Consider the following 18,212-nt stretch of genomic DNA (forward strand, 5'->3'; position numbering starts at 1 on the left):
AAAAATTAACCTTATTACACTTATTTATTTATTTTTATTTGAAAGGCACAGAGAGAGATTGATCTTCCATCTACTGGTCAAGTACCTACCATATCCAAGGCGTGGGCCAGGCAGAAGCCAGGAGTCCAGAACACCATCCAAGTCTCTCCTGGATGGCAAGGACCCACGTTCTTGAGCCATCACCTGCTTCCTCCCACGGTATGCATTAGCAGGAAGCTGGATCCGAAGCAGAACCAGGACTTGAATCCAGGCACTGAGAGGGGATGTGGGTGTCCTAAGCAGTTTCCTAACCACTGCACCAAACACTCACCCCTACTTTATAAACTGTTTCTGCTACCAGTTTTCTTACAGTGCATTTGTAAGTGAGTAATAGCCGGTTATTTGCTACAAAAACTCTTATCTCAACTGTGGTTATAAACATTTTTTTTTTAGCTTCTGTCATATTATTATACTTGGTTAAATCAAAGCTCCTCATTGCATAATATTTGTAGATATGAACCAGTATATTATGCAATTGAAAATTATTGAGGGCATGATTGAATATAGTGTTTTTAATAGTTTTTTTTTTTTCATTAAAGACTTTCTACTGATTTTTAATGAGGCATTTCTAGAATTGCTAGTGTTAAGATAAAGTGAGATCCCCTCAATAGAAGGCGACAGTAAAGCATCAGAGTGTCAGGTACTTGACCTTTCATTGCTCTTATTGTTAGTAAAAGCATACCTGTCCTAAAAGCAGTTGAAATTGATTATTTTATTATTACTTTTGCAAAATGTAATCTGGGCCAAATCAGTTTAGAATACAGGCAGAGTAGAGACAGGGGTTACTAGGTGTGACTTAAGAGACAATGACTGCCCAGCAGAGTCTATTTGAGAAAGCGTTTCTGAAGGTAGTCTCATGGACACTCTTCTGTATTGAACATTTACCACCTCTGACTGGAGGGTTAAAATGTAACTGTTGTTGCAACTTAGAAATATTATCTACTATCAGTTACTCCTTAGGCACTTTTACTAAACTGCACTGCAGGTTATGAATGGAACAGTTGGAGGAAGAGGAAGCAGGGTCTCACATTATTGGAAGTGTAGCTAAACATCATGATTTGAGGGTTTAGGATGGCCAAGGACACCTTAAGGATATCAGACATCGGGAAAACTGAGAGGCAGCAAGTTGCTTGTCTAAAAGATACTTTGAAGGACCAGTGTTGGTGCAGTGTGTACAGCTGCCACCTGTGACGCCGGCATCCCACGTGGGCACCAATGCAAGTTCAGGCTGCTCCACTTCCCATCCAACTCCCTGCTAATGAGCCCAAGTGCTTGGGAAACCCGGAAGAAGCTCCTGGCTCCTGGCTTTGGACTGGCCCAACTCTGGTCATTGAGACCATTTGGGGAGTAAACCAGAGGGTGGAAGACATTTCTGTCTCTGTCTCTCTCTTCCTCTCTCTCTGAAACTCTGCCTTTTAAATAAATAAATCTTTCAGGTACTTTGGATATTGGGGTGTTCAGGTTTGTGAAATGCTGGAGAGTGAATTAGCCCACACACTATCCAGATCTTTGTGGGAAGATGATCTTGGTGTGTGTGTGTGTGTGTGTGTGTGGTATTTAATTCTTCATTCGGAGTTTACTTTACTACATACTGAATGCTTTTGAGTACCTACCATGTGCCAGATACCTACCAGGCCCAGGGGTGTGGTGGCGAATAAGACAGCAGTCTGCAGTAACTTAATAATAGAGTCACAGCCTGCTCTCATACTGGAGTATAGCGCACATCAGCTTTCACAGGTTGATCATGTGTTATTTTCTTGATACTCCCATTATTGACGGTTTTCTTTTTGATAGTGGTAAATGAGATAGCAAAGTTTAATGGAGAGAAATACACCTGCTGGACTAAGCAGGCATCTTAGGAAAGTGTTCAGACCAGAAATTGGACAAATCTGTTCCCATCCCATCCCTTTTAGTATTTGTTGGAGAACCCTTTCCTCAGTCTCTCACAGATGACTGAGAATGCCTGTACGATTCTGGGTGTCTGGGGTTTGGCATAGCTCAAAGGTAAACTGGTAAGAGTCAACTGCCAGAGCCAGATATTTATTAATGAAGTCTTACTTTCTAATTTCTCTGGTCTCACCAATGTCCTAGGGTATGTTATTTGTGGTCTTGTTCTAAAGGTTTAATTTCAAGATGAGAAATAAATTCGAGGGTTTGCCTTTTATAAGCATATAAGGTCTAAAGCAATTGGGTTCAAATTCTACTCTTTTTTTTTTTTTTTTTTTCCTGTTCTAGAATGTGTTCTACGTAACTGGGTCCTGCCTAAACTCGAGAAAAGAAGTTAGGGAAATAATAGAGTGAGCTCTAATTTGGTTTCATTTGTATTAAGGGGGATGTTGGGGCAAAGGATGTCAGAGTGGTATTGTGTGAGATGCTCTGGAAAGGTATTTAATGTGTATTCAGTGTAAATTGTTATTTACACTTGGTTAGGGTTATTGTGTGGGGGCGTGCTGCGAAGAGCTTTTATACTAGCAAGTTTTTATTATTGCAGGAAATGTTCTCCCTTTAATGTTGCTTTTCACTGGGGTGTCAAAGGCAGCTTGGGAAAGTATGAGCAAGCTCTGCCTTCTAGTCAGGCCTCTTGGGTCTGCTTTTATGGCATTCCTGGTACGTGGGTGGAGGCAGGGAGCTGAGTCACATCTACATAAAATTGTGAGGATCAGGGGCACCTAAAGGTTTTCCTTCTTAATTATTGGGTATTATTTTGTCTAGAATCTGAACTATTCCAATAAAGTTGAAAATAAAACTTCTCCCACTCATTTGGTACATCTTCCTTTCAGCTTCAGATTTCTAAAAGATACTAGAGTAAATTTATAAATAGGAAGATATTTCCAAGTATATTCTTGGGAGAAAGAATGCTTTTCTAATTTTTCTTCCTAATCTCCTATATTACTTTGATAACTACATATACTTTTCATCCTTACATATCCGTGAATGGCTACACAGTGGCCAGATAGAAGTCCAGGTGTTACTGTTTGATTTCAATGAACATTTATTTACTGTGCATTCAGGCACAGAGTTAAGAACCAGGGACTGTGGGTGTAGTGGATAAAGTGCCCCCCCCCCCCATGGGCACCGGTTCATGTCCTAGCTGCTCCTCTTCTGATCCAGCTCCCTGCTAATGCCCTGGGAAAGCTGTAAGAAGATGGCCCAAGTGCTTGGGCCCCTGCATCCACATGGGAGACCCAAAAGAAGCTCCTGGCTCCTGGCTTTGGATCGGCGCAGCTTTGGCCATCGTGGCCATTTGGGGAATAAACCAGTGGATAGACCTTTCTCTCTGTCTCTCCCTCTCACTGTCTATAACTCTACCTCTCAAATAAATAAATAAAATCTTAAAAAAAGAAAAAGGAACTAGGGACATGGTATGAATCAAAGCCCATCCTCCCCTCCCCTCCCTTTCTCTTTCTTTCTCTTTCTCTTTCTTTCCTTTCTTACATTTGAAAATCAGAGTTAAAGAGACAGAGAGAGATCTTTTGTCTACTGGTTCATTCCCCAGATGGCCAGATCGTCCAGGGCTGGACCATGCCGAAGCCAGGAGTTTCTTTCAGGTCTCCCTCATGGATAACAGGAGCTCAGATACTTGGGCCATCTTCTGCTGCTTCTCCCAGACCATTAGCATGGAGCTGGATGGGAAGTGGAGTTAGTAGGGCATGGAACTGGCGCTCATACATGATGCCCGTATTGCAGGTGGTGACTTCACCCACTACACCACAACACCAGTCCCTTTGTCTGTGATTTCTAGACTACTCATAGCCTAGGCATAGTTAGGCAGAAATAGTAACTCTAATGATTATGTACCACTGATTAGATGCTGAGGCAAACCCCAGCCTGGGGACAGGTGGGGTCAGGAAAGACTTTCTGGAATTGGGCATGCCTGCAGGAAGCCTTAGAAGATGAATTAGCCAGATAGATGGCCACATTCAAGTGGAGAACAGGAGCAATGGGTCCTTGAGGACCTAGCTGCACTTCTCTCAGTGTGCTGGGGCAGGGAAGAGCTTGGAGGGTAGCAGAGTGTGTCTCAGGTTCCCGTCTGTTAGGATTTTCCCCCATAGGGTGTAGGGAGTAGTTCAGGATTCTAATCAGAGAAGTGATGAGATTTGTATTTGGAAGGATCACTGTGGTATAAGTAAGAAGCTTTGGTGGGAAGAGAGACTGGAGGCAGAGAGACATGTGGGGAGCCAGATACAGAATCATGAGGTCAGAACTGAATTTATGGTCCTAGAGAGGAAAAGAAAGGGCAGAGCTAGAGACATAGAATCGCCCGGGTTAGTGTGGTGTGATTGAGGAGGAGGGTTCTGGGAAGGACTCCAGACTTCCCGACAGATTTGGGTTTGAACGAGAGCTCTGCGGCTTGCTAAGGTCACGTGGGCAAGTCGCTTACCTTCATCTAGCCTTGGCTCCCTCCAAGAGGGAAATTAAAATACCTCATCCTTGCATGAAGATAAGGCTGGATAGTACATGCGATTGCCTAGTAAGAAGCCACCACAGAGTAAATTCTCAAGAGATGGTAGCTGTGTTACCTGTTACAGGGTTCAGCCGTCCACCATGGAAACAAACGTGGCTGAATGAGTGCCGGAACTCCAGCTTCACAAACAGAAGGGTCTTCCTCTGTGTCACCACGTGTTCTCTCTCCCTACCCCCACCCCCACCCAGTGCCTGGAAGCACGCCTGTCACAGAGTAGGCACCCAGATATCTGTCATGTGAATTAGTGATTTGAGAATTTAACGTAGTTTTGGTCTTTTAAATTAGATGTGCACAATATCTAAGTATAGAAATGTGAGAGTCATTGGGGAAGTGGTGGTAATTGAAGTGATGGCTTGAGTTCAACACCTAGAGCAAGCCGGGACTCAGAAGGTTTGTGCCTGGTCGAGACTCTGAGGGCCACCGTGGATCATGTCTGCACAGACAGGCACGTGGCCCTGCCCTGGAGTAAAACCTTGGGCGTGCAATGAACAGATGGCAGCAGAGGAAGTAGCGTAAGATAGAGAAAGGGACGAACAGGGACAGAGGACGATCAGGAGCCTCTGAGACCATCTGAACTCAGTTTTCCACTAACAGGTCTAGGAAGGTAAAGTGTCCATTGAAGAAGGCCATCGTGTGGGGTCTTTGGTGGCTTCAGTTAGACAAATTTCAGTTGATTCATATGGAGGAAAGAAAGCTGGGGTTCTGGAGGCTGCATGAACCCCGAGGAAACAGGAGTGGCCCTTTACTTCGCTTGTTTTAGTAAACCTGCCCTGTGGTACATTACCTACTACGTCCCTGACACTGTACCAGAAGCTTGGAATGGCCCATGGAGTAGAACACGGTCTCCTCCAAGATTTATTTATTTATTTCAAAGACAGAGTTAAAGAGAGAGCGAGATGTCTGCTGGTTCACTCTCCAAATGGCTGCAGCGACCAGGCTGGGCCAGGATGAAGCCAGGAACCAGGAGCTTCCAGTTCTCCTATGTGGGTGCTTGGGTTGTCTTCTGCTACTTTCTCAGCTGCATCAGCAGGGAGCTGGATAGGAAGTGGAGCAGCCAGGACTGGCACCCATATGAAACGCCAGCACTGTAAGCCATGGCGTGAACCCACTGCACCACAGCGCCTGCCCCTTAGCTGACATTCTTAATGTCTGGATAGGACATGAGCTGGATAGGAAGTGGAGCAGCCAGACTGGCACCCATATGAAACGCCAGCACTGTAAGCCATGGCGTGAACCCACTGCACCACAGCGCCTGCCCCTTAGCTGACATTCTTAATGTCTGCCTGCCTCGCCCCTGCCTCATTTCACACACACATGCACACGTGTGCACACACGCACACACACGTGCACACACACAGAGCCCAAATGAGTTTCTCCTTGGTACATTACCATGTACCTTCAGCCACGCAGGGACTCTGGTTGTTTCTGCTGGTGTCAGCACAGGCTGCTCAGTTGCTCTCCTCTCTGCTGGGCACCAGGGAGCATACTGTCCTCCGAATGCCAGGCTTTCAAGTCAGGGACACACTTCAGGTGTCAGTGTGCTAGGCCAGAGCTCACTGTGAGCCTGTCATCAGTGCGTTGATTGAAATCATTTCTATATTTTTATTTTTTAGCTTGCACTGACTCTTTGTGATGTGAACTTGCTGGGTAGATATCGATCCTTGTCCTGGGCACAGCATTGTGCGTATCTTAGTCCTGTACTTCGTGTGGGGTCCCTCATGGCCTTTGCATTTCTGAAAAATCGACTCTCGGAGGAGCCTCGTCTCCTTCTGTGCTGTGTGGAGGCTGCAGTCACACTCGGGCGTCAAGGTAGCCGTGGCTTTTCTAGGCAGGTGTTGATGGTAGGGAGTGTGTGTGGCAGGTTCTGTCTGCTTGCTTTGGAGAATGGTGTCCAGTAATGCTCATGTACTAGAACTGGAAACAGTCGTCCCTTAATACGATTTAGATTTTCCACAGGGGCGGTGGGTTGCTCTTCCTCTCAGGGACACTCACCTGCCCGCCGGCTGCTTGTTCACTTTGCCTTAAAAAACATTTGACCGCGTTTCATCTCCTTCCGTTGACTGTTCGGTTGCAGATTCAGAGAGCACTAAGTGTTCTTTCTTCCAAACCATTTGTGCTGGTGTTAAATAAGAACAGGCCTAGGGCAGGTCTTTCTATTCCTTTTCTGGTAACCTTTTTTTCCTAATTTTTGAAGATCACATCCTTTTGTACATGTTCCTGTATATGCTGTAGATTATACCAGAGTATGCAGGTATCTGTAGCTGCCCAGGATGGGCCCTGGCATGGTGCTCAGGATGGATGAGGTGCCAGGTTCCCCATATGCTTGGTAGTTCCTCTGCTCCTTTCAGAATCGTTAAAGTGATCATTAACCCAGCAACACAGGGTGGCACCGTACGGCTGCAGAGCTGGACGGGGGGTTTCTGAAAAGCTGTGCTCTACGTTTGCCAATCAGTCCTCCAGAAGACAGCAAAAAAAAAAATTTAAAAAAAACTATATATTTTCTGTGTGATTTGATTTTGAATTTTGATTTATTTATATATTTATTTTTAAAATAGCTTAATTTTGGAATGACTCTTTCTGACCTTTGAGTAGTCTCTCAGCTATTATAAAGTTATAAATATGGCAGAACTAAAACATCTAATAAATTCCTTAGAATGGGATCCTATTAGAATACTAAAAAATTAGAAAATATTCATTTTATGGGATGATGGTCATAAAGTCACAAACTCATTAAACATTCACATTATTTTATTTGAATATTTAATAACATAAAATAGATTATTAGATTTATGTTCAGAGGCTAAAGACTCCTGCATGATAGCCAGTAAAAGAATCAGAGCAGGGTTTCTGGACTGCACACGTCTTTGGTGCTCATCTTCTAAACAGGAGGACACTGAAGAAACTCTGAAGTTCAACACACATGTCCTAAACTGTCTGTATTTATAGCAGTGTATAGTAGCAGTTACTGTGCACAGTAGTGACACGGATGCCCAGTGTGTATATAAGGAAGGGTTTGTTTTTTCCAAAAGAGGCTGAAACACAGAGGGCTGGGGGTACAAAAGGTGGCCCCCATCCACCCTGGTCACCTTACAAAGCCTCTCTGTGTCCTGCTCTGTCTACACCTCCCTTCCTGATGGCCATGTTTGTAGACGCCCTTTTCAGTACAGAAAAGGAGCACTGCTCCCTCCTGTCTGGTCCTTTGCCCTCCTGAGGGTGGGCTGGTCTTCCAAGACCGGCGAGTTCTTGCACATGCCCGTCCTTGTGCATCAGCTGTAAACTGCACATCAGTGAAAGCCTTTGTAAAAAAAAAAATGTTTTATTTCTCATTATCAGATATTCCAGGCTGGAACCTCTCAGCCCGTGTTAACTATCGTAAGTTGCTATGAATGCTTTCAGTGCTAATTAATGCCACCATCATGTTCTTAAAATATGCCCGCACATGGCTCCTGCTTCTCCCCCTTCGCCTCCCTCTCCCCCGTGTGCGCGGGCGCGCTCACACACATGCACACACACACGCACACGCACACACGCGTGCGCAAAACGCCCACCAAACTGCCATTCTCTGCAGGCCTGCTTCTGGAGTTGGGAGCTGTCAGCCTGCTGGGAGGGGTGGGGTGGGAGGAAGAGGTGGGGCTCTACTCTGATTAATTACCTTAGGCGTTCAGGGGTGGGGCTTCCTTCAGCCATCTGCCTGAGATATGGGAGGGAGCTGGAGAAAGAAGGAGGGGGAGAGACTGCCAGAGAGGAAGAGAAAAGAAAGGAAGAAACACTAGAAAGAAAAAGGAAGGAAAACGGTATAAAGGGAGAGCGATTATCCACCCTGAAAGCGCCAGCCTGGGGGGGGAGGGGGAGGAAGAGGAGGCTGTGGAGGTGTGCCCAGCACTGCTGCTTTGAAGGGTTTATCACCTCTTCTGTTCCGTGTATGGAGAAAAAGAAAATGGTAACTCAGGTAAGATCTGTGTGTCCTCCTGGTGGTTGGAAACCTCCCTTTTCCGGGATCTAAGGAAAGATCTGGGCGTGGGGTATCCAAGCAGAGTTTGAGCTGTTAATTGTCTGCTTAGGAAAGGCCAGCTTTATTGTGTGCTGTGTGTGTGCCGCGGATCCGCAGCCCTCTTCTCCCCTCCCTCAGCTCCATTGCCAATTCCTGTTTCCTGTGCTGTGTACTGTGCAGCCGGAGCTCAGGAAAGACCCTGTGGGGATTTGTCTACCTCTTTGTCTTGGCTCCGAGAAGAGGGAGGGAGAGAAAGCCTGCAGAGGTAGGGAGAGAATGTTGCAGACTGCCAAAAAGGAGAGAGGGCTTGGACTTCCTTTTAAGAACTGCAGAAGAATTTGTCTTCCATGGAAATCTGATTCCTGACTCACTTTGGTTTCTCAGCATTGGCTGTGGAATTACAGTCCTGCTGCCTTTGCTCTAGACGCCTTACTAAACACGAAGCTTACGAAGGGTGTTTCATTTTCGTGGCTTTGTCACTGTCTAAGAATATTTTCATTAGGAGTCATAGGAGCGCCCCGGTGAACAGAGATAAGGTAGACCCCTCCCTGATAGGAGAACACATCTTTATGTACAACTGACAACCACACAGGCTGTAAAGACATCTGAAGGAGAGGGTGTAGGAATGGAGGGTACCTCTCTCTTTCTCGCCCCCTCCCTTTGGTTGTGCCAGGCAATATCTAATCTGCATTTTAGCAAGTCATTCCTGACAAACGGAGAGGCGAGTGCTCTCCCACGGCTCTCCCTGGCAGGCCTGTCGGCCCCTTCTGCACACTGCTCTCATCTTTTTTCTTCATGCGTAGGGTGAGAGGGAAGGATGGGCTGTGAATTATCAATGAGAACGCATTTCCATGATAGACCGCGGAGTCCTGTGCTCCCAGACTTAGGCTCGGTTTCACTCCAGGCTTTTATGCTCTGTAGGGAGATTTCATCACTGGACAGTGCTTTCCTTTTAAGGAGGTTGCCCCTTTTTTGTGTTCTCTTCTCTCTTCCTCTCGCGGTCACCACCGGAGGGCGAGAGAGTCAGCTGCTCTGTGGACGGAGGCATCGCTCTCAGGAGCTGGGAGCCTGTTCAGTTCCGCGTTATATAATGCCCCGCAGTGCTGGATGGAGGGGGGAACCTGCAGGGAGGCTTTCCCTTCGTGCCCCAGCAGGAAGGGAAGTTTCAAAGAGCAGATCTTCCCAGTGTGACTTTTCACCCGTTCTGAGTGTGCAGATGATCCGAAGACCCCTCCCTCTTTGAGAAAGTAGAGAAACCCTTGAAATGTTTCTCTGCCATTTCTTATCCCCTACCCATCAGTCTAATTAATTCTTTTGAAGCACTGCTTTATTTTTGTTTCAATTTTCGTAAGAGAGAAAACCCATTTCTGGGTTCTCCGTTGCTTGGGAGATGATACTTGCTTAACCTTGGAGCCCTCTTTGAATTTTCATTAACTGGCATTATTAGAGGGTGATAGTGCTCTTCTTTTCCAGTTATTACTGAAGGCTTTTCAACTACTTGACTTTTCATTATATATATTTTAAAATCAGTGAGAGAGTAATCTATACTGAGAGTTTTTATAATCAGAATTTTCCGTGGCTTCTTGAAATCTTTCCCCGTGGTCTCTGGAGAAGCTGCTGGGGATGCGTAGCCTGAGTGGGGTGCCCATGCTTAGGCACGCGTGGCAGTGTGGTCCTGGCCACCAGACCTAAGGCAACTGTGATTTTTAGGAATGAAGCAAAGCAAACAAATGAAAACTGGGAAGAAGGGCTTTTGGGTGGTTAAGAATTCTAATAGATACATTAAAAACCATCTGTTTTTCTCAAGATGTGCTAAAAGCCCAAGGAAAGAAGTGGCGAGTTTTTGCCCATCCTGAATAGTTGTACAACTGGAAAGGACGGAATGTCAAACTTGGGGATTTTCACTATTGCAACACATTTGTTTTGTTGTATGTAATTTCTGTGTTATTGTGATGTATATAGCTGTTAATAATCTAGAAAAACATCACAAGAAATAACCAAGTGAACCAAATCCTTCATTTGTCTTGAGGTTTTTAAAAATGTTTTGTTTTGTGTTTTTCTGAACCAGACATCCAATCGCAATGCTTGATAATGACCTGTCGTGACAGCCTTCTCATTGTAAACCGTCCACACTGTGCAGGGCTGGGTCATCGGGTAAATATTGTAGTGCTCAGTGCCTTGACTAGTGCAGCGAGGGAGGTATTCAGATGTGTTTGCACCATCTTGCTGCCGAGTTCTTTGCGTGCTCAGATCACACCATTTGTGCAGTTGGTAGAGAATGGCTGTCAGTGGATGACATTTCCGTCACACAGTGTGAGATCCATGTCAGTGTTTGCAAGTGCCTCTGCTTTATCATCACATGCGCTCTGGTTTTATAAGGCCTGTTTTTGTTTAAATTAGCAAACTGCTCTGTCATTTACAATAACTAATTTAATGATGAAATTCTAATCTAGTAGATACGCTGATGTGGTGTGCTAAAAAGCAATGATCTTTTGCATATATATATATCATATATATATATATATGAGTATTCTGCTTTCTTATTTTTGAGCATGTGGACCAAATGATTGTGTCTTCTTATATCTACGAGAATAAAAATGTGGAATAAAAAGTAGAAAAATCATTCTCATATGTATAAAACTAGAAAAACTGCCAATGATTTCAACTCTTAATTAGTTTAAAAAAAAAAGAAAAAAAAGAAAAGAAATGTTACCCAGACTCGAACTCAGTTATACTATTTATTGTTGAAAGGGAACAATATACTGGATAGAGAGGAAAAGATTTTACAATGTACATATGAAAGAAAATGTCTGTACCCTACTATGCTATATGACTGCCAGTTTCTAGGGAGCACAAAGCCCTCTCTTGGACAGCTCAGTGCTTTGCTGGCATTTTCTTCTAAATGTGTTTTCCATCAGAACCTAGAGGAGGGAAGGTGTTAAGAATGAGGGAGGTTGGAAAGAGGGTTGCTGTTCCTTTAAATAGTGTGGCGAGCCCATGTGGCAGCAGGCCGCCTGCTCCGGAGTGTATTCTTTTGTAATGAATCACCAGTTCCATTGTCTGCTATCTCCCCTCGGTGTAGCTTCGAGGCTGAAGTCTTTCACCTGAGCTGCTGCCAGTGCCGCCCCTGAGCCCGGGTGGTGGGGAGAAGAGAAGAGGGAGGGTATTTTATGCTTAATTAAGGACAGATCAGAGAGCAGGTATGTTTTGCTTTGTTTCCTTCTCTCCTCTCCTTTCTGCTTGTGCTTTTTGAAATGAGTTGGAGTAGGCAGTCTGTTCTGTGATTTTGCCAGTCACATCCCATTTTCTGTAAATTCTGGAAGCCCTTAGGTGATCCAGTCTCCATTTTGTGGCACTGCTGTAGAGTGCCTGCACTGCCTGCCAGTCATGCTTGTTCCCACCGGGACCTCATCCCACCCTTCATCCCCGGAGCCGCGGAGCTGCGGCCCACGCTGTTTGTCTTGGCACACTTTCCACTTTCTATGGGCTGCACGGGATTCTGGGCAAGCTGGGGGGAGGCGGGGATTGTGGGTTGGAGACTAAATTTATGTTCTTTACAATGAGCAAAAAGAGGCCTCACTTTTTCCAGAGATTTGGTTTCTTCCTGAATTCTTCTACACTGCTTCATATCTTTGGTTATAACCATTTCCTTGCCAAGGCCAAGACCAGTTCTTGAAAACTACCGCTATTCTAAATACTCTGTATTTTAGGATTCCGTAAGTGGAGCTGTGATTAAGTCTGAGCAAGATTTGACTCACTGAACGGCCTTCCTTCTCTGTTACCGCCACCCTCCATCACCACACTGTTTTTGTTTGTCCCTTCTCCTGTTCCGTTTTTCCTTTCCCTCTCTCCTTGGTTTTGCAGCTGAGACGAGGGGGGCTTAGCACTGCCAGCCTCCGTCCGAGTTTGCTTTGCCGCAGAGGACGTCTCCGTGTCTGGGGGTGGTGCTGCTGGTCCCTGGCAGGGAGAGGGCAGCCACTGAGATCCCTGCTTTGGGTTTGTTTCTTCAGCTTTTGCTGTTCCCTGAAAGACTGCACACTCCTGCACACGCTACATGGGAGAACAGTTTTCTCTCTGTCTTGACTTTTTTTTTTTTTGAAGATTTACTTTATTTATTTGAAAGAGAGAAGTAGAGACACGGAGAGAGAGAGAGAGTTCTTCCATCTGTTGGTTCACTCTCCAGATGGCTGCAATGGCCGGAGGTGAGCCAATCTGAAGCCAGGCGCCAGGAGCTTTTTCTGGGTCTCCTGGGTTCAGGGACCCAAGGACTTGGTCCATCTTCCACTGCTTTGCCAGGCACATTAGCACCGACCTGGATGGGAAGTGGAGCAGCTGGGATTCAGCTGGCACCCAGATGGGATGCCGGCTGGGGCTTTAACCCGCCGTGTGGCAGCACCGCCCCTGTGTCTTGACTTTTGACTCATGGAGTCCTCACACTGCAGCTTCTCATCTTGCAGTTCCCTACCTGGGTTGTTTCTCAGACACCCATTGGTGATGTCACTAGGAGACAGTCACACTGTGCATCCCGCTGGACCACCCCACTCCTCCCCAGGTTGGGACATTATCCATGCATTCTGGGCCTTCCCTCCTGGAGCCAGAATTCCCCACTCTTTTTTCAATAGCCCAGCACCACTGCAGATCTCTGTGGACACTGCCTGCATAGTAGAAGGCTCTGCAGCAGACGCTTTGCTGTTTTAATTACTGGGTCCTGATGCCTCTTCCGGGCAGTCAGAGATGCTGCGGGCAGCCGCCGGAAGTGTTGTTCCTGTTTCCCAGACTCTGAGCTGTTCCTCTGTTACCATTAAGTCATGATTAAGTCCAAGAAGCCTTGGAGTCGAGTAATTCCTTCGAGGTCATTGCCGGAGTGAATCATTTAAAATACAAGTCTGCTTTTTTTTCCTAAGTTAACTTTTTAAAAATGTGTGATGAATAAGTAATGCTGGCACATTTTTATGGAGTACCGTGCAGTAATTCGACACATGTGTGCAGTGTAAGCACAAGCGAGACCACTGTCACTCCTGTGTTCCAACCTCACAGTCGTGTCCCTGCAGACTCACCATCCTGTGTCCTTGCAGAGGCCCGGCCCTGCGCGCTCAGGAGCCCGGCAGCCTCTGCAGCCTCGCCTGTGCCGCCACTTTCCTTCCATGCCCCAGCCTCCTTGCTGTTCCTGTGTCCTTCCGCCCCCACGCTCAGGGCCCTTCCTTCTGCTTTTCTCAGGACTGGACATGCTCTTCCCATAACTGTCCACCTGCTCTGCTCACATGTTACTTCTCAAGGCGAGTTTTCCCTTGGCCTTCTCCCCCATCCTCTCATCCCAGTCCTTCGCTTCACTGATTTTAGTGCTCATCATCGCTTACTGTTTGTGTATGTTTATTGTCTGTCTGCCCTCTGTCCCCTTCTTCTTCCCTCCCCTCAAGGAATATAAGCTCCCTCTGGTCAGGGACCTTGTCAGCAGTCTGTTGTAGTCCTAGCATCTGGACCAGCGCCTAGCACGCAGACATTAGAACAGCTAACCCTGTGTATGCCGCTCCCAGCACTTCACCTGCTCTGACTCATTGAATCCTCGACCACCTTGCACTGTCCTCATTGTCCACAAGAGGAAGTGAGGCATCTAATGATTGGGTTCCTTGCCCAGGTTCACGTGGCTGCTAAGGGATGTAGTGGGGACTCATGTCCAGACAGCCTAATTTAACCACTAGACTCTAATCTTCCTTGTAGCAATTAGATGTTTAGTATGAACAAATCACTTTAGTGCAGACTCTGATTCCCTTTCGGAATTTCCATCTCTGATTAGTTCAAGGCTTTGATGAGATACTTGCGATAACAGAGTTTACAGCTGAGTACAATGAATTTGTTGTTATAGTACATAATAATAGGTAGCACTGTAGAATACAAGCTATGCACTAAGTCATTTTTCCTTCTCAGAGCCTTATGAGATGAGGACTGTTCCTAAACCTATTGTAGAAATTAGGAAAATGGGGGTACGCAGAAGTTAAGTAACTTGGCCAGGGTGGCAACCCCAGGATTTAAACCCAAGCAGCTTGGCTCCAGCACTCCTGTTCTTAGCCACCATTAATAGTGACTGTTTGATTTTTATAATGACCTTTGATTTTTGCACAGTCACTACTGTACAGATACAGACAAACATGACAATTACTGGTGATATATGTCACTTATCAGACATCTTTTGAAGTAAGTGTTGTATTTCCAGTTTTTGCATGAGACTTTGAGATTCTAGAGGTCTAATGATGTGCTAACTCTGGGTATGACAGATAGGTTTCAAACCCACGATCTACTTAATTACAAACTCACACATCCCGATTCATAAGATAAGCAGTGCCATTGTCAGTCATTAAAAAAGAGGGAAGCTTTTCTCCTGTGAGCTGAAATCTGATTTTATTGCTGTCTGCTCACCCTTCCTAGTTCTGTCATTCCTACTCACATGGTCTCATCACATCTGCATACAAACCGAGTAGCTGCAGAAGCTCCGAATCTTCCCTTACTCTCTGTCCTGCTCATTTTCCCTCTTCCTTGAATTATCCCCAAAGGTGGGAGAACACAGTTTCTAGACTCTTGACTGTCCTGTACTAACTGCGTTAATTTATATGAATGACTTATCATTTAGACCTAATTATTAGGTAACAATGCCAGTTATGAGTATTATGAAGGCATCCTGTGTGTATTCTAAGTGTCACTTCATGATGACATGTCTGACTTCACTCGGTTTTTATAGTTCACTGACCTTGGGGCAGCGTCAGTTATTTATAGCTTCTAAATGAGGGGATGTTACTCCAACTCCTGACTGGAATATTAGTTTTCTACTCCATTGGTTTTTTTTTTTTTTTTTTAAAGATTTATTTTATTTATTTGAAAGTTAGAGAGAGAGGTAGAGACAGAGAGAGAGGTCTTCTAACCACTGGTTCACTCCCCAGGTGGCCGCAAAAGCCAGAGCTTCGCCAATCTAGAGCCAGAAGCCAAGAGCTTCTTCCAGGTCTCCCTCACAGGTGCAGGGGCCTAAGGACTTGGGCCATCTTCTGCTGCCTTCCCAGGCCATAGCAGAGAGCTGGATCGGAAGAGGAGCAGCCGGGACTAGAACTGGCATCCGGCACTTCAGGCCAGGGCTTTAATCGGCTGCACCACAGCGCCGACCCTTTTCCCTTTTTTGCATGGGAGGGAGGGGTTTCTACTCCGTTGCTTAAGCTACTCCATAGCGTGCCTTTCTTCTGGCCTCTGGGCCTTGCCCTGAACTCCCGAAGGTCCCTATCCCTGAGATTTTCATTTTTAAACTGATGTATTAGATGTACATTCTGAAGCTGCCAGTTGACTCGACAACTTACATGTTGAGACTCGGCTTCAGTTTGATCACTTCCCTTGAGACGTTGAAATTATAACCAAAAAAGTGTCTAAAAGCCAAAATTGTGAGGCCTTTTAGATCAGAAGCAACATGATCCTACTTTCTTTTTTTTTATTTTTTAATTTATTTTATTTTTATTTTTATTTTTTTGACAGGCAGAGTGGACAGTGAGAGAGAGAGACAGAGAGAAAGGTCTTCCTTTGCCGTTGGTTCACCCTCCAATGGCTGCTGCGGCCGGCACATCGTGCTGATCCGAAGCCAGGAGCCAGGTGCTTCTCCTGGTCTCCCATGCGGGTGCAGGGCCCAAGCACTTGGGCCATCCTCCACTGCCTTCCCGGGCCATAGCAGAGAGCTGGCCTGGAAGAGGGGCAACCGGGACAGAATCCGGCGCCCCGACCGAGACTAGAACCCGGTGTGCCGGCGCCGCAAGGCAGAGGATTAGCCTAGTGAGCCGCAGCGCCGGCCACCATGATCCTACTTTCAATACACAATAAAATTTAAATTAAACCCTTGAAAAATATTCTAATTTTCTAATACTGGAAGTGGAGCAGCTGGGCATGAACTGGCACCCATATGGGAGGCCGGCACTGCAGGCAGCGGCTTTACCCACTGTGCCACAACGCTGGCCTCATCAGTTTCAATGTATTAGAATAACATTTCAGGGCTGGTGCCGTGGCGCACTTGGTTAATCCTCCGCCTGCAGTGCTGACATCCCATATGGGTGCCAGTTCTAGTCCCAGTTGCTCCTCTTCCAGTCCAGCTCTCTGCTATGGCCTGGGATAACAGTAGGGGATGGCCCAAGTGCTTAGGCCCCTGCACCCACATAGGAGACCAAGAAGAAGCACCTGGCTCCTAGCTTCGGATTGGCACAGTTCTGGCTATTGCAGCCATTTGAGGGGTGAACCAACGGAAGGAAGACCTTTCTTTCTGCCTCTCTCACTGTCTAACTTTACCTGTCAAATAAAAATTTAAAAAAAGAATAACATTTCTTATTAATCACTCAGGAAGTAGATACAGTTATATTGTTGTTTACAAAAGGAAATATAATTTCTAAAAATTAGAACTTGCTGTCATGTTACTAGAAATATTAAATTTATTCTAAATTACAGGATCAAGTTCAATCAAATTTTATAATTAGATTTTTAAAGAAATATTTATAAAGTCAGTAATTCATGAAATATAAGTGAATACTTTTATATCCACAAATAATTTGACTATTTGTTTACTTAATTTTGATTATGAGATTCTTTGTAAAAAGTTTTGAAGGGACAAATTGGCACCTGAAGGGGGAGATTAGACCTGGAAAGGAGTCTTCAGGTTCTACAGACATGTTCTGCAAACTGCCAGCTGCAGGTTCGGCATCCCTTATCCAGAAGGCTTGGGACCAAGTGTGTTTGAATTTTGGATTTTTTTTTAAATTTTGGGATATTTGCATAGACTTCACTGGTTGAACATCCTTCATCCAAACTCCCAAAATCTGAAATAAAAACTTTTTGAGAGTCATGTTGCTGTTCAGAAAGCTTTGGTTTCGGCACATTTTGTAGTCAGATTAGGGATACAGGAGCTGTAGTGATGACTTCCGGCTTCACAGGCCGAGCTGCCCGTGTCACCAGTGCTCAGCCCTGCTGTTTAGGCACAAAAGAGACCATTCACAGATGGCAGGTTAGAAGCTTTCTGTAAAACTCTGTGTGGGACAAATTGGAAATGCATGTAATTCCGTATGTCACAAAATACTGTTATTCCTTTTTTTTTTTTAAACTAAAAATGTAAAATCTATGTTTAGCTTGTAGAAAGTAAGTAAGTGGTGGACTGGCTTTGGACCACAGGCCATAGTTTGCAGTCCCTAAGGGATATATGTCCTTGCTGTTTTTTTAACCATAGAGAAGGTTTTCACCTGTAGCTTGATTTCGGGGATGCAGTTTTGATAGTCATATTGGGTAACTGAGAGTGAAACCCCTGTTTTCTCTCCCAGCCCCATAAACTCCAAAAAAGAAGATTCATCTCCTTTTCCACTGCTTTTCTCCCTCTACCCCACCCCCGTGTCTGAACTATTTGTCATTGCCCAGATGTGCCATATTTTTCTGTATATTATTTTTCATGTGCTATTACTTTGGACCAAGAGGGCCCTTTTCTGCCACGCAACTGGCTTCATGTCTTGGAAGATTGACTTAGACTTCATGTGCTTCAGATCACACGCCCCTGCTCCCAGAGTCAGCCCTCCTCTGTGCTTCATTAGCGTTGTACGTTCACTGCTCTCTAACCCAGTGTGCAGCGCTGTGCTGAGAGTAGCCTCTGTTTTCTCCATCAGACTAGATTTGTTCAGGATTGGGGTTATATTACCCATATTATTACCACGTCCGGTT

The 18,212-nt window shown here is 45.4% G+C and overlaps 1 protein-coding gene across 22 annotated transcripts in view; it reads left to right on the forward strand.

Moving 5' to 3' along the window:
• RBFOX2 (RNA binding fox-1 homolog 2) overlaps positions 1 to 18,212 on the forward strand; it is a 323,477-nt gene that overhangs the window by 208,549 nt on the left and 96,716 nt on the right. The window contains exon 1 of one of the 22 annotated variants that reach the window (XM_062202925.1): positions 8,186 to 8,453. The exons of 20 other annotated variants lie outside the window; for them this stretch is intronic. In XM_062202925.1, the coding sequence (XP_062058909.1) occupies positions 8,427 to 8,453 (27 nt within the window). In that variant the 5' untranslated portion in view covers positions 8,186 to 8,426. Of the gene's footprint in view, positions 1 to 8,185; positions 8,454 to 11,557; positions 11,696 to 18,212 lie in introns of those variants that run through there. One more of the 22 variants, XM_062202927.1, reaches the window with a different exon arrangement.

The sequence above is a fragment of the Lepus europaeus genome, chromosome 10 (genome assembly GCF_033115175.1).
Source record: "Lepus europaeus isolate LE1 chromosome 10, mLepTim1.pri, whole genome shotgun sequence".
In the NCBI taxonomy this organism is placed as follows: Eukaryota; Metazoa; Chordata; class Mammalia; order Lagomorpha; family Leporidae; genus Lepus; species Lepus europaeus.